Genomic DNA, 16874 nt, shown 5'->3' with positions numbered 1-16874 from the left:
GAAAATTGTGAAAGAAAAAAAAAAAACCCCAGACAGACAGAATAGTTTTTTTATTTTTTTTATTTTATTGATAAATTACCATTTTTAAAAAGACCCAAACCATACTCCAACTTAAGTTAGTTTTGGTGTGATGGATAAACTATATACAAAAAAAAACAACAACTTGCTTTTCACATTCAGAACAGGATTAGTAACTACAGTTGTGCCCAGTCACCCTGCCAAAGATAGGGAACTACAGTGATTTTAGCATGAACAATAAAGCGGAGGTGTTTCTGTTCTATGTATAGAGAGGAAGGCTGAACACTTCCACGGTGACCTTTCGTCGACAGAGAAACACTGATCTGTGGTACAAATCAATCAAAATTAACATCATGCGAAACATTTAATTCTCACTGGAGTCGAATTATGAGCTCTGAAGTTTGTAAGCATGCCGTCTGTAATTACTCTGAAAAGCTGTGATATTCTCTCGGAGCGTGTCTGAGCGGCTCGAACTGTTTGAATACGAGAATTTTTCTTCCACAAGAGATATGAACACAAATGTTGGCACGTGTAAGATGTACGATTATATAAACGGAGCACAGTACCTTTGTTTAGAGTGGGCAGCTTTTAATACTTAACAACCTGCAGCTTTTTACAGCTGACAACTAGCAGCAAAGAAACAGTATATTTGCATAAAACTGTAGTGCAATGGACAAATTGTTCATTTTGGTCAAGTTGGTAACAAAACGCAGCACACACAGTCTATCCAGTAGGAGTTACAACAATACGAGGCATACGTACCTTCAATTTAAGTATTCCATTGAATCAATATGTATTTAGCCAATGTTCATCATTTTCAATTTCCGATCTGTGTATATATATATAAATAGTTAACACCCAATTAATCAGAATACAATGTGTAAAAATCCTGCCTCAATTATAGCTTGCCTACATAGAATGACCAGTCAAATGTACACCTGTTAAAATCAAGATAAAATTAAATCCTAAAAGGGTTAAATGAACGCTCACAGACAATTCATCTACGCAAAAGTGTTCTCTGGATAGCTGACTCTAATTGCTCCCCAGTAGCAGGCCCGCACCAGGCAGATAAGACCGAGCAGATACGCAAAGGCCCATGACACGTAGGTAGCATGGTACCTGCGAGCAAATTCTTGGGTTCCAACCTAGGAAACACACACACACACACACACACACACACACACACACACAGAGTAAGATGAAGATAATTAGATAATGTATTGGATCTGTCTCAGGATAGCTGACTGAACATAATGTATAAAAAGCTCACAAAACAAAATAAAAACTCAGCTCCAATTACCTGCTAATTTCCTTATAGAACTGCACAAAGTGTACTTGAGACTAGTGATGCTTTTTTTTTTTAAAAAAGAGATGTCACGCCAAATATTGTTTTTGTTTGGTTTAATTCTGTTTAATGATCTTTTTATGGAAGACATTTCGTTATTTTTCAAGGCATATTGACTAAAGCGCAGTATTTTGTTTAATCACATCCTTCTGAAAGGAAATGGGGGTTTTAAAGGGAGACAAAAGTATTTTAAAATCCGTATGTGTTTGAAAATCTGTATTTTAAAAGTATCAAAGCAATAAGGTTTCTCAACCTCCATGTTTCATCAATCAGAGTAAAGGCTTTGGGTCAATTCTTAAAAACATGACAAAAATGGTTGTGTGACCTCGCACACTTATCCTTCCTTTGTGGAAGCAATTAAGCTTAAAGCGCATGGTGGTTTGGCTCAGTACTCACAGTTAGTCCAATTCCAATGAAAATGCAGATCATTCCTACTGTGATGTAGGCGCAGCAGCGTCTTCTGGGTAGAGCACTGCCAACAGAAGAGCTGGAGACAAAAACAACACAGGATCAGGCTTAGAGCAAAGCAAAAGTGCCCTGAACACCAAAGGATTATTTGGCCTTAACAGCAAGACTGAATACATAATTTGAGATTTGTTTTAAAATTTTAGCAGCAAAAAACGGTAACATTTTTTAGCAGATGGGCAAATCATATGTTATAACATTCTATGACAAGCCCTTCATGTGGGACTTACACAACCATTAAAACACTAAAATATTTGGCATTTTGGCCATGTTTAGTATTTCACCATTTTATGAGATTTTAACCAGATCTAGTGAGCTGGTTGAAAATAAACTGCCTCTTTTGTAAATGCTTGTAATCTGTCTGGGGTCACATGACTTCCTCCTACCCCTACTGGGTCATGCTAATACTCCACATGGCTCTCATGTGACTGATTCTAAAACCTCCTTTTAAAATCATAACAAATCAGGCTGGTTATATATATATATATATATATAAATAAAAAAAACATTATATATATATATATATATATATATATATATATATATATATATATATATATATATATATATATATTTATATATATATATATATATATATATATATATATATATATATATAAAGCACATTAACCAGCCTGATTTGTTATGATTTTAAAAGGAGGTTGTTATAAAAACTATAATATAAAATATAAATATAATATAAAAATGAAAAGAATTGACTTATTGAAGGGTTAAAGGTTCAGTGTTTTAAAAATCAGAAAAAATAGACCCACTACATAATTTAAGACTAATACAAAGCAAATATTAAAAAGGCCTTTTTATTTATTAACTATATAATCACTGATATGGTTAAGCTTTAGAAGCTATTTATTTTGTGTTTATTGGAGGAGTCTCCAGTGTCAATATTCATTAAAAGACAAAGTTTATGTATTTAGGTTTCTCAGGAACATTACAAGCTGTTTTCTTGTCTTATTAACTTCAAGGAAAAAAGAGACAGACTGGTAAGGGAACGATAACAGAAGCTAACTTGTCTTGCAGAGGTTCCATAAGATTAAAAGCTATAGCTATAAATGGTTAGAAAAAAACATTTTGATCATACAAAGATTTTAACCAGTTTCAAATCACTGTGGTATGAGAGATAACAGATTTAGGGTTGTGCTGTTACAGGAAAATGATCCACTACAGGGTGGTAATGGCCCTCTGCTTTGTGTTGGGTATAAGTGGAATAAGTGGCACATTTTCATGAGAAACTACAAATTGAAAACTTCCAAATTAACAACTACTAAATAATGAAGAAAGGTAGGGAAAATAAACTGGTATGAAATATATAAGTCCACTTACTGTGAATAGTTATGGAATTATCTGTAATTACATATACAGTAGCATTAACACCTCACAATACTGACCTGTACGAAGCTAATAAATCTTGCATATATACATTTTCTCTTCTTACAAGCAGAAGGCCGGTTGTAACATCTGCCATCTCAATGTGTTTTATCCTATTTGGCAATGATGTGTTACATTACATCAGCAGGAATCTGCTCTCACTCCATAGCAGTTGCTCTGGCAGATCCTGGCAGCCTGGGTAATGGGTGTAGGGCATCACATTACTGGCACTACCACCCTGGGTATGTTTACTCTTCCTCTCTGCATTACCCCGGGGTGCCAAGGCCTGACATCATGCCAGAAATGTGCGTCACACTTTGATTTAGGAGTCACAGGGATTGCAAATTGGAAGCTATGATTTCCAGTCATGAGGCTCCCATAGCAATAACCTCAGACATCTACAACACAAAGATTTAAACAAAAACGAACATGACAAAGTGATGAATGTGACTTACATTTTTTTGCAATGTGGACACTTGGCCAGAGTATTAAATCGGAGCTCCATCCACTGTGGGCAAGGGAGAAAACAAACAAAGATCGATATCAAACATACAATTAATATACTCTTCAACTATTGAGTTAAGGTTATCTGTTATTGCTAGATCACTTTATCTAATAATGAGTTATAAAAAATATTTATAACTATAAAGAAACTAATCTAAAATTAAAATCTAAAGTAGGCAAGACAAGAATTATAGTAAGAGCCCAAAGGCAACAACAACGAATAGTAACAAAAGATTTATTTAAAAAAAAAGGAGAAATATTTATGAGAAAGAACAAAGCAGAATGCAAATTGTTAGTTTTAGTTATTTGTAGAATAATGCCATGCTCATTTTGGTCATTTGGTCACTTTCTGTTTTTGTTCAGTCTTATAATTTACAGTGTTATGAGTATTAGGACCTTGCAGGCAGCAAATGCATCATCATCAGCTTTCACTACCCTAAAGTCCAAAGGCATAACAGGAGCATTGAAAATACACTATATTGCCAAAAGTATTTGCTCACCTGCCTTGACTCGCATATGAACTTAAGCGACATCCCATTCCTAATCCATAGGGTTCAATATGATGTCGGTCCACCCTTTGCAGCTATAACAGCTTCAACTCTTCTGGGAAGGCTGTCCACAAGGTTTAGGAGTGTGTTTATGGGAATTTTTGACCATTTTTCCAGAAGCGCATTTGTGAGGTCACATACTGATGTTGGACGAGAAGGCCTGGCTCTCAGTCTCCGCTCTAATTCATCCCAAAGGTGTTCTATCGGGTTGAGGTCAGGACTCTGTGCAGGCCAGTCAAGTTCATCCACACCAGACTCTGTCATCCATGTCTTTATGGACCTTGCTTTGGTCACTGGTGCACAGTCATGTTGGAAGAGGAAGGGGCCAGCTCCAAACTGTTCCCACAAAGTTGGGAGCATGGAATTGTCCAAAATGTCTTGGTATGCTGAAGCATTCAGAGTTCCTTTCACTGGAACTAAGGGGCCAAGCCCAGCTCCTGAAAAACAACCCCACACCATAATCCCCCCTCCACCAAACTTTACACTTGGCACAATGCAGTCAGACAAGTACCGTTCTCCTGGCAACCGCCAAACCCAGACTTGTCCATCAGATTGCCAGATGGAGAAGCGCGATTCGTCACTCCAGAGAACGCGTCTCCACTGCTCTAGAGTCCAGTGGCGGCGTGCTTTACACCACTGCATCCGACGCTTTGCATTGCGCTTGGTGATGTATGGCTTGGATGCAGCTGCTCGGCCATGGAAACCCATTCCATGAAGCTCTCTGCGCACTGTTCTTGAGCTAATCTGAAGGCCACATGAAGTTTGGAGGTCTGTAGCGATTGACTCTGCAGAAAGTTGGCGACCTCTTCGCACTATGCGCCTCAGCATCCGCTGACCCCGCTCCGTCAGTTTACGTGGCCTACCACTTCGTGGCTGAGTTGCTGTCGTTCCCAAACACTTCCACGTTCTTATAATACAGCTGACAGTTGACTGTGGAATATTTAGGAGCGAGGAAATTTCACGACTGGATTTGTTGCACAGGTGGCATCCTATCACAGTTCCACGCTGGAATTCACTGAGCTCCTGAGACCCATTCTTTCACAAATGTTTGTAAAAACAGTCTGCATGCCTAGGTGCTTGATTTTATACACCTGTGGCCATGGAAGTGATTGGAACACCTGATTCTGATTATTTGGATGGGTGAGCGAATACTTTTGGCAATATAGTGTACGTCTAGTGCAATAAAGGAAATCTCGTTTTCTTTGTGTGAATCCTGTGCTAAATCTTTCATTTACTGCAATATAAAATGGTCACGAGTGAAGAAGACTAGGAAACATTCTGGACAAGCAGAATTTAATTATGTGATCTGACGCATCACTGGGATCAGGAAGCAATCCCTTGTTTTATGGATGTTTTGAAAAGGATAAAACCTGGGTAAAAACAGGGAAATAATAAAGAATCAGGATGTAAAATTTAGTTATCTTGAGAAAAGGAAATTTTATGGCATTTACAGGGTTATGCTCCTCCGTTCTTGGCTATTAATTTCGGCTGAGTCAATACACATTCACTGAGATTTTAAGGCTGCATCCCAAACTACATTTGATGTACTTCCTATGACACCTAAATAGTACAGATATCATTTGTTTTGTCGGACATATTATTTGGTATTGTCCATAGTACATCATTATCTGCTGTCATAAGTCCTCGGTATTACATAGTTGTTATTAGAAAAGATTTACTTTGCACATCCATGAGACAGACATAGTGTCACAAACCCGTCCACAGTGTCTCCTCCCGTCCAGTGGAGGGCACCCTCACCTGAATACTAGGACTTCCCGTATTTTGCTTCTGCATTCACAGACTAACAAAAACGCACTAACCAAACTATTATGCGTTAAGTATCATTAGCTTCAGCTACGTACGTAGCCTAGTATTTTGCTACCTGTTTGTTTTGTGTATGATCTGTTTCTGGTTTCTTGGATTTTGCTATATCGGATTTGCCCACAGAGTTACCTGTGAATATATATTACAAAGAAAACTAAAAATAACTAACAGTGGTTGTTTTGAGCTTTAGCGCGATTCTTGTGAATCTGATGCAGTGATCTTTGGCAAGAACATCAGCACAGAGCCAAGCTGGCTGAGTTTAGTTGAAGGAAGAGCTCTAGGAGTCTCGGAGGATGATGGTAAAAATATATGTGAGTGAAATATAACATTACTTGGGTAGTCCATAATGCATAACAAACATAGTTTTAAAGGACAGAGTGATAATCTATACACATACTTTGACCTACTGTTTTTGAAAACGGTTCATGACAGTCAGGGTGAGATAAGTTAGGATAGGATAGGATAGGATTATATAGGAAAGGATTAATAAGATGGTCAACTGTACATACGAGGAACGTGTTGCCGCAGTGGCCGCACACCACACGCAGGCCTTCAGGCTGAATAGGAAGTGCTGGCTGTGCAGGTTGCTCCTCTGGGATCACCATCACTGGGCTCAGGTTGATAATGCGTCTGCTGTGGGTGATAAAAACAAATAACGTTAATGACTTCCTGTGACTTTGATTTCTATACTACTATAAGAACCCTCATTCTCTTGTACAGATGCAAGTACACTCACTGTCCACTGTCGTAGGTACATCTACAACCTGCACATTCATACAGATCTAATCAACTGGAAAATGTCCAAAATAAATCAGGCATGTCAGTGATTCAATGTTCTGTGCAAATGTTTCTGTGCACCACAGTTGAAAAGAGTGATTATTCGAGTTACTGTATACTTCCTTGCAGCTCTAATCAGTTAAATCAGTAAGTTGTTTCCACCAGAGAACTGCCACTCAATGTTTTTTTTGTTTTCCACACCACTCTGTGTAAAATGTAGAGGCTGCTGTGTGTGAAAATCCCAGCTCAGCAGTTCACCATTTAGAAATCCTCAGACGAGCCTGTCTGGCACAACCGTGCCACAGTTAAAGTCACAGAGATCACTTTTTTAATGTTTGATGTGAACATTAACTGAAGCTCATTACTTCTGATTGATTATATACATTCTGCTTCTGCCCCATGATTGGATGACCGCTGTTCCTAATAAAATGAGTGTACTTTCACTCAGTACCCGTTTCACCGGTCTGCACTCTGTCATCACATGACTACAGCCTCAAAGACCTGCTGCTGCAGCAACATGACAGACTTTATCACACTTACCAGTTGGGCCGAGGGCATCCTATCCTCCGGGATGTGTCTTTACAAATTAGCAGGCAGTTGCAGGGACATCGGACATACTTTTTCCCAGCTGGTGGGTTTTTGATTGGCTATGAAAAAGAAATATAACATTTGAGAATTTTAGTTCTCATAAATTAATCTTTAACAAAGAAAAAACATTTTTTCCCTAGCGACTTTTCCTGAATAAGTAACCCATAAAATATTTGACTTCTACGGAAATGTGTATAAGCACGCTCCACCATCAACACCAGATAATGATTCTGTCATTGCAGCAAACACCCAGAATGACTCCTGCGATTAACCTCATTAAGTCAGAGGCTTTAGTGGTTTACCCACCATAACAATGGCTCTAATTTGAGTCTAGACAGAACCGCCATATTGTTAGCAAACATTCTTAAATGAAATCAGTTTGATGGAAAAATGGCTGAGGTTTAACTGGATGGATAAGGAAAACAGAGCAAGATTAATGCTATGTTTTACGGAAATAGTGTGCAGCTTCAGAGCCCTAATGAGCAAGCCAGATGTGACACTCCCTGATATGTCCTGAGGATTCTCAAGGTGACTATCATAAATGTGTCTCATGATGATTGTAGTATCCAGTTGTGGTACAGTAATAATTTATAAAGACATAATATAAGTAATAAGTGTAATATAAAATAAGTAATGAGTGTGTTGTAAGGATCATGTTGTGACTTGGGATGTGTTAATCTTTATGTTTAATGCAGCAGGTCTTAGGAACAAATCTATAGTATCCAGGTGAGATTATCTACTAAAGCAAGGGCAAGACTAACAACAAAAGATTGCTTGTACAGATTCAAATCACTGCAGTACACAAGGCACAGACATAAATAATAAATGTCTTTCCGGTGTACGTCTTTTGTGTCTCTACGAATTCAGTACATTTCCTAGCATTTTACATTTGCCTTTTTCTCCTCAATCGTAGCCTCTTATCAAATTTTCTCTGCCACACCACAGAAGCACCACAAGGATGAATGTTCACACATGCCAACCTCCAAATCATGTGAAATCTTTCTCATCATGACTAAGAGGGTGTGCTGATTGAATGCTGCGTTGCTTAGTTACAAGTGAAAGATGTATTTGTGCTGGATGAGCTTTTTGGGAGTAATAATCGCTAATGTTCTGTGTAAATTATTGGTATAATTGTAGTTTCAGATTGTGTAATTATATGACGCAATATGCATCAATGCAAAATCCAGAACAGGTGGAGAGGATGATGGAAATCTGCGGTGGGTGTGGGAATTCTCAATCTGTCTGATGAACCTATGGGATTCTGCACGACTGCAAATTGTTTTTAAGTACATTTATCTGAATGGTGCAATATTTATATTAAAAAGTATGGAGCAAATCTCTTGTCATATTCCTGTTATGAAGATCATTTGCAGGAATCACAGCGTAATCCACATTTATTTCTTGGGAAATGAAGAAAGATTTTTGAGTCTCAAAGCACAGAGAGTCTGAGATAAAGACCGGCAAATGCAAATTAGATTGCAGTTTTTTCTCTCTTCCTGTCAAAGTCTGACTTGTGTGAAGACATCACTTAGGACTTGCAGGGGCTAGACCACAGAGAGAGAGAGAGAGAGAGAGAGAGAGAGAGAGAGAGCTGTACAAATGAGAAAGGAAGAATGTAGGACTGGTGCTGTGTGCATGACTAAGCATTAGCTGTGGCAAGTAAGAGGCTTTCTTACCGTGGCCTCATTGCAGACCGTGCACTTCACGACGTGCTGATGGAGCTTCCCATCCAGGTTTATGAGAGACTGACACACTCTGCAGTTAATGACAGGCACTCCTCCTGTATCGGGACTGGCAATGGCTGTGTATGGGGGAGGAAGCTCAGCTAACAAAGACAGACAGACACAGATATATACACATTACATTTATTAAAATATTATATTTCATATATTATGATTATATATATGAAATTATATGATTATATATATTATAATTCAAATCCATGTGCTCTTTTTTTTCATTGGATACTTTAGAAACTAATTAGAGCATTAACTCCCCATTTACTTTTGACACAGAAACAATTTTGACCATTAAGCCTTTAACAAAATGTCTTTCAGACAATGAAATAACATATACAACCAAATTTGCCTAAACTGTTCATCGGTAGCAGGACAGCCTTCTTCCATGTCAGGAACTTGTTAGTCAATGACATGTCATATACATTTACTTTAACATCCACAAAACAAAATGCTCCTCTCATCACTTTTTCCTCCTTGCACTGGAAGTTAATTAGACAAATAATTGCAGCATTGTTCTGAGAAACTGCAAATTTATGAACATTTCCCTGTGCCAACTTTTAACACCAGGCCTTGTTTTTATCCCTGTGTCAACTTTTTACATGAATGGTAAAACACACAGACCTTCACACAGAAAACTGCATTTACTCATTTATTAATTATAGGTCTTGAGTTTGCCATACAAGTCCCTGTTTAAACTTTTACTACAGGAACATTAACATATTCAAAGGAGTACATTAATATAAGCTTGTAAATGATGGTCAGAACCATCATCAGCTCTGAGAATTACTCTAGGTTTAATGCAATCATAGTTTAAACCGTTGCCTCAGGCTTGCTCATTAGGGATAAATAGTAACTTCACTTTAAACTATCATTTTTATTCTACGTTTCTATACTTCTAAAAAGCTGCTTTGAGACAACGTCTATTATTAAAACCACTACAGAAATAAATTTCAGTTTAATCCTTAAATAAAAGTGTAAAGCTACACAGTATTATGACTTACTCATCTCTTTGTCCATGCCAACATGAGCAAACAGAGCCTCTCTCATCCTGCTATTTACAAACAGTGATGATAAAGAGGAAGGAACACATTTGATAAAATTAGGAATTATTATTGATTTATGAACTGTATGAGGAGCTGTGTCAATATGAAAGGGGCAACAGGGGCAAGATTTTGTCCCTTGTTTGTTACTTTTGTCCCCAGTAACATTGTGTATTGTGCAAGGTTTTACTGCACTGAATAGTGAATTACTAGATTATGAAAATGACCTAAATCCTGCATTACAAGCTTGGCTGAATAACTGAACACTAAGCCAAGGGGTGAATAAGAACTTTCGAAGTCTAGACCAAGGATTTATCTCATGTATATATCGATAATATGCCATGTTGGGGTTAGGTCAGTGTGTAAAGTTTAACACAAATGTCATTAGTTGTCCTTAAAAGGAACATGTTATGCACTGCATATTACATACTGTATACTGTAGACCGAAACTCTGGAGAGAACTGGCTTTGAGTAGACTATATTGAATTTATCCCTACTTTAGACTTTCACTCTAAAAGCTAAATGGATTAGGGAAGTGTCATGATTCGATACAGTCTCATATACCAATTCCAGATTCATCAGTTGAACCATTCCTGGCCTTGTTTTTTTTATTCATTCAGCAAAAATGCACACATTAGATCTATGTTTTAAACAAAATGCAAGTCTCCCCCCCCCCCCAGTTTTGCACTTAAACTATGATGCTCATGTAGCTAAGAAAATAATAAATACAGTCCACAATGCACAACACAGAATTTCAAACAATTACTTTGAATCTAATTAGTTCCCCATCCACCCTGCATCTATAATATACGAACTGTTTCTTTTTCAGCCATATTTCGTATATAGTCATATTATCAAGTGAACTAATGAGGCACACTACACAGTCATATTAGGATCATCAAAATCTTTATTCTGTTTATGATACGATGATTTTGTTGAAAATATTACTATTTTAAAAGCAAACGTTTCCCCAAGTGAACATTCCTTGGGTACTGTGCATGTGAAGCTTGACTATAGCTGCTTTTTGAGCTAAAACACAACTAGGCTTTTAAATAGGCTTAGTGACTAAACTCTTGAATAGAATTTAAGAATTGTGTTGATATTCTGGCCCATAATGAGGTATGGACAGGTATTCCAATACCTTGCTAACAAGATGAGGCTATTGGGGCACAAGTTAGAAGAGTATATCAATATATACAAACACTGAGCTATTTTCTTCACTAAATATCAATAATAATATGACCAAGATGTTTATTATATGTATTTTCTTCTATTAAATGTATCTGTATTTGCCTAGTCAGATTCATTTGACTTTATAGTCAAATAACCCTAACCCGACAAGATTCCTTAGATAAAAATATGTTTTATTTACTAATGCAACATAGGCCTCACGGATCATTAAATAAGAATGCCCTTAAATCTATTAGACTTAACTTATAAACAGATTTAATCAATGTAACATGAAACTGTTGCACATCTACTTCATTAATGGTGTCTTTAGCCTTCTAAACTTACCTCTAATTATAAACCTTGCAAATAAGTGCAAAGAACACACACACACTTACAATGAAGCATACTGCAGCAGCATCATCATAAACTGGGCCAGTTACTTATTAGTTCAGGTAAATTTTCTACCCAGTAATAATCGAGTGCTTAAAATTAAATTGCTGCTTTATCGTGCACACAACTTAAAAATGAAATACGAGATACATATGCATGTATTCTTCTTTTCCTTCTACGCACCCTTGTAATTATTGACCGAACCAAAGCAATACCACACCTGGCAGCATCTGCCTCCATTATTAAATTAATGCACGTAGTATCCGATCTCACTCCTTGACTTCATTCCCTTGCCAAATGCACACATTAATGTAATTTCTTAAGACATAGCTGTCAATGGAACTACTTAGTAAAGGATAAGCAAGATAAAAAATAATCAACAAGGGTGTGGTCTGATGTTACTGTTACCACCCTAAGATTATTTTCCATTCACAGCACTTTTGTAAGTCACTCTGGATAAGGGTGTTTGCCGAATACTGTATATAGTTTATTCCTTATTTTCATTAAAAAAAAGCTTTTATATCTTAACTTTTAGCCATTTTCTTTTAAAAAATAACAAATGAGTTTGTGTCATCATTTATACCATAGCAGCTAAGCTGTCCAAATGGCACCAGACAAATATGACCATACATACAAAACAACCACACAGTACACAATGATACTGTTATTATAATCAGGTCCAAAAAAGTGGACACAGAACTAAAAACATTAGACCTGGCCAACCTGACACAGTGTGAAGATGTGCTCCACATTATATATATGAACAGATATATTCAGTTTCACTGATTTTCCAAGCAATGTTGCTAGTAAAGGCAAAATAATTTCCACTTGAACAAGGACATGCTTAAACTGAGGTCATGTAGATGTATTCGGGTCAGTCACATCAATATCCATTCCAGACCTGTTGTGAGGAGTACAGGGCAAAAACATGGTTATTTGTATCAGTGGCAGTGTGCTCCTCTAACTGTTTACACACTGATTACAAGACATGTATCTAAACAACAGTGTAATATCCACTGTAGAGATACAGCTAGCAATGGTGTTGCTTGGACCAGAACTGCTCATGATAATATATTGATCCGGTATTGAGTACCACACAGGAAACAGGGAGAATCAATTGGATTCATAAATCCTATACCAGTGACAGAAAATGCTCGTTTTCTTTCTTCTTTATCAGTAGTTTTTGTAACCGTTTAGTTTTAGTTCTGAGAACTGACAGAGAGCTTCATCTACATTCATGCTGCATTATTTGTTTTACATTTCAAAAGGTGTACAATGTGCACTTTCAATGGGAACAACTCATTGAACTTAGCAACATCTAGGCAGATTCATTCCTTTCTCATATGTCAATATAGCACCTGTGTCTTCTAGTAAACCAGGGTATATTTTCCTCTGACACTACATGTAAGATGAGAGGCCTATTCCCCAACACAGTACACTGAACCCTGGAGCCAGCTGCTGCCCAGCTTCAAATCTGGCCTTGGCAGAATCCAACATAAAATACAATGGTGAGGAAGTATCTGGCTTGCAGTCAGAGTGGGAATTTCAGTTGTAGGTTACCCAGTCACCCCTAAAATATTTGGACTGTATTTTACTAAATCTGGTCTAGTTACCATATTTATGGACCATGCCCCAGTTTTTGCAAAACCTTCAAGACGCAGGTAACAAAAACACAATGTACAAATGTATGAAGCTATTCTGACTGATCATCTTTATCTCATGATGAAACACTTCCTGTTAGGAGTGGCCTCTTCCAGGCACAAGAGCTCAGTGAATGGTTCAGTGTGAATGAAACTGATATGAGCTCAGCAGAGCTCAAATTGAACACCAATGTGAGATCTTAGAGCAACGTGTTAGATGCTGCTCTCCACCGCCAACAACAAAACAGTGGGAATATCTTTTAGATTTTCTTTCCAGTACAGTTCCAGACTTTTAGAGCTGTCGTTTTCCCTTTAATGCACCACCCATCTTTATTAGCATGACACTAGTCTCTGTGAAGATGTCAATTCTCATCATAACACCTACACAAACTTACTTTTGTGTGTGAAGAATTAGGAACTGTGGATTTTTCATGTTGTGTTTCAGTTCCCATTTGGAATTTTAGGTAACTTTCTAAAATAAATGGAAAAAACAAAAAATAAATAAAAATAAATTACACCCTCCTCCAAAAAAAACCCTTAAATGGTCTTCAAGTTCAGTATCCATATTACACATTGCATAATAATATAAACAATAAATATTTGTGGACATCTGACCATATTACACCCTTCTATTTTATTTGTAATAATAAGCTCCAATTCCACTAGATTTTTGAGCATGGCTGTGTGGATTTGTGTTCATTCAGCCTTAAGAGTATTAGACTCGTGAGTTCTTCCACATCAGCAACAACACACCATGTGTTCCTGGAGCTCACTTTGTGCACAGGTGCCTTGTCAGGCTGGAACAGGCTTGGGCCTCTTGATTTCAACTGAGGGACAATATAATGCTACAGTATATAAGGACATCTAATTTAACAGAGTGCTTCTTTTGTAGAAGAACCCCAAATAGGTGTGATTTGTCAGGTCATACTTCTAGAAATATAATGTATAGTCTAAAAATACCACAGTGCTGATGGATTCTGTTGATCTGGTTGGTTAGTTGTTAATTTTTGATTCATGGGTTCAAATTGGATTAAAAAAAAATAATTTGGTGTTATTTTATTATATGTATTCAGGCAAGAGAAAATCTAAAAATGGAGGACGTACTTTGATGTTGCATTTCGATGTTTCTAAATAAAATTAGAAGAGAGTTTATTGCTTTTATAATGAAAGTGATAACTTGTTTTGCAGATGTTCGACAGAAAATTGAATTAGAACTGATATAAAAAAAAAATATATGATGTTCCTTATTGCTAATAAAAACTGTACTTGTAGATATACTGCTGTTTTATAGGATGAATAAACACTTCCGGACATAATGTTATAGGGAAACACCACCACAAAGGTGGGTGAAGGATTAGTCAAAAAAAAAACATGGAAGGAGATAAAGCGCCAGCATTCTGTTCAAAGGTTACATTTCCCATACTCCTTTTCTTTCATTTCAATAAACTGTCAATATGCTCTTTGCTGAAACCAAAGACGAGTAGACTTCTGCTTAAAGGTATTCAAATGCTACCTCACTTATTTCTATAATTTTCACGTCACATGACAGTCAACTATGTGGGCTCTCCATTAGCTATGAGTGTGCACAAATTATTGAAACTCTTGGTTATTTGCGTTTTGCTGAATAAAAAAGTGCCCTACACTGTATGCCATTCTTTTTATGCTCTAGGGTCACACTGCTTTTGTATAGTTTCCCCAATAATCCCATCTATTATCCACAAGAACGCCAGGAGTCCTTAAAGGTGGAACACATTAAACTGAAGACTGGAAGGGACCGTGGAAGCACTGGACAAAGCAACTGAGATCCAATTAACTCACCAAAAGATAACAGCATGTGTGAAAACACTGTCACCATAGGTTCTAGGTATGGTACAATATGAACAGCCCTAGACATTTTTGTGTAGCTTTCATCTGAAAACGTGAATATAGTGTCTTTAAAATGCCGTACACAATTACCTTTGACTGTATTTGACCTAAATTACCTTTGACTGTAAGGCATTTTAGGTAGAACACATGCACTATTCTAGATACAATATACTAAAGGTATGAAAGATGTGATGTAATCTCAACTCTAAACCAGCGACAGGGAATGGTACAGTTCAGTACTGTTTATTCTAAGCGTGTATTACAGTTTATCACGCCACACAATAGAGGCTAGTGGGCGTCCTTCACACCTTCCAGCGACCATTTACTTAATAGAAGCGATACATGGACTGTAAACAATGTGACCATTTTATAGTAGGAGTAACAACGACGCCACGTTTCAGTCCTCTCAATTAAAAGGCTCATGTGAATAATAATAATAATAAAAAAAAACTTTCTATATTTATATCTATTTCGTACTAAGAGGCTTTTGGATGATATTGTCAGATGCCCACACTGCAGGTCAGCAGGAAAGATAGCGGGCCTACTCTGCAACCTGCAGCATTAGAAATCTACACAACCCCCCCCTTGTTATTTATGCTTTAATTTTAGGCCTCTTGCACATAGCACACGTGTATGCGTTGCCTTCTCCATGTCAGTTCATCAGCTGATATTTCGATTCTATATCACGGGTTTCATTAACGTGAGCTACAGCGTCATGTGCGGCTCTATGCGCCGTCGCTACGCCCAAAATGATTCAGCAGCTCCGAGTCAATCACGACGCCCCGGTTTGTATATTTACCTCTCGGACTGGGCTCCTGGAGGTACGGCGGCGCCGTGGGCGTCACATTGCCAGAGTTCTGCGCCGACAGTAGCGGCGATCGCTCATCCATGCCGTCGGACGCCATTTTCACACGTGAAAATAACAACAAAAACAACCGCGATCGTGTCCGTCCGGCAGCCTGGTGCCGAAACACACAGACTTCAACACTGCTCCAGCAGCAGCATGAGGGGGCAGGGCCAAATACGTAAACGGGGCGGGGCTAGGATGCAACCGCATAGTGGGATAAACACTCCCTTTTTTTTATGTAGACCACTACAAATGATGGTTTTCTAGTTGTCAAATCTCTATCATCATCAACACAAGTGTAGAAGTGAGTGAAATTCTTTAGTGCAGCTCCAGATATTGCAGTTGCAAATGTATAAAATATATAAATATATATATATAAGAAATACAAATAATAATATGTCTATGTATATCTATCCATCCATCCATCCATTTTCTATACCCGCTTTATTCCTAATTAGGGTCACGGGGGTGTGCTGGAGCCTATCCCAACGCACACTGGGCGAAAGGCAGGGGTACACCCTGGGCAGGTCTCCAGTCCATCACAGGGCCACACATATAGACAGACAACCACACACACTCACACTCACTCCTATGGGCAATTTAGAATTACCAATCAACCTAATGTACATGTTTCTGGACTGTGGGAGGAAACCGGAGTACCTGGAGTAAACCCATGCAGGCACGGGGAGAACATACATGTCTATGTATATATGTTGCATTATTGTGC

At 37.7% G+C, this 16874-nt stretch overlaps 1 protein-coding gene across 1 annotated transcript; it reads right to left on the bottom strand.

The window, feature by feature from the left end:
* Positions 1–42: 42 nt before the first annotated feature.
* On the bottom strand, positions 43–16312 carry pip4p2 (phosphatidylinositol-4,5-bisphosphate 4-phosphatase 2). The gene is made up of 7 exons (XM_058405272.1): positions 16100–16312; positions 9132–9280; positions 7408–7514; positions 6600–6723; positions 3670–3722; positions 1760–1850; positions 43–1163 (listed from the first exon to the last, which is right to left on the bottom strand). The coding sequence occupies exons 1-7, from the start codon at positions 16203–16205 to the stop codon at positions 1020–1022; spliced, it is 774 nt and encodes a 257-aa protein (XP_058261255.1). The 5' UTR covers positions 16206–16312; the 3' UTR covers positions 43–1019.
* Between the last annotated feature and the right edge of the window lie 562 nt (positions 16313–16874).

This window comes from Hemibagrus wyckioides, linkage group LG12 (genome assembly GCF_019097595.1).
Source record: "Hemibagrus wyckioides isolate EC202008001 linkage group LG12, SWU_Hwy_1.0, whole genome shotgun sequence".
NCBI classification, from domain to species: Eukaryota; Metazoa; Chordata; class Actinopteri; order Siluriformes; family Bagridae; genus Hemibagrus; species Hemibagrus wyckioides.
The sequence above is the reverse complement of the archived record's forward strand: the minus strand, read 5'-3'. Positions and strand labels throughout refer to the sequence as shown.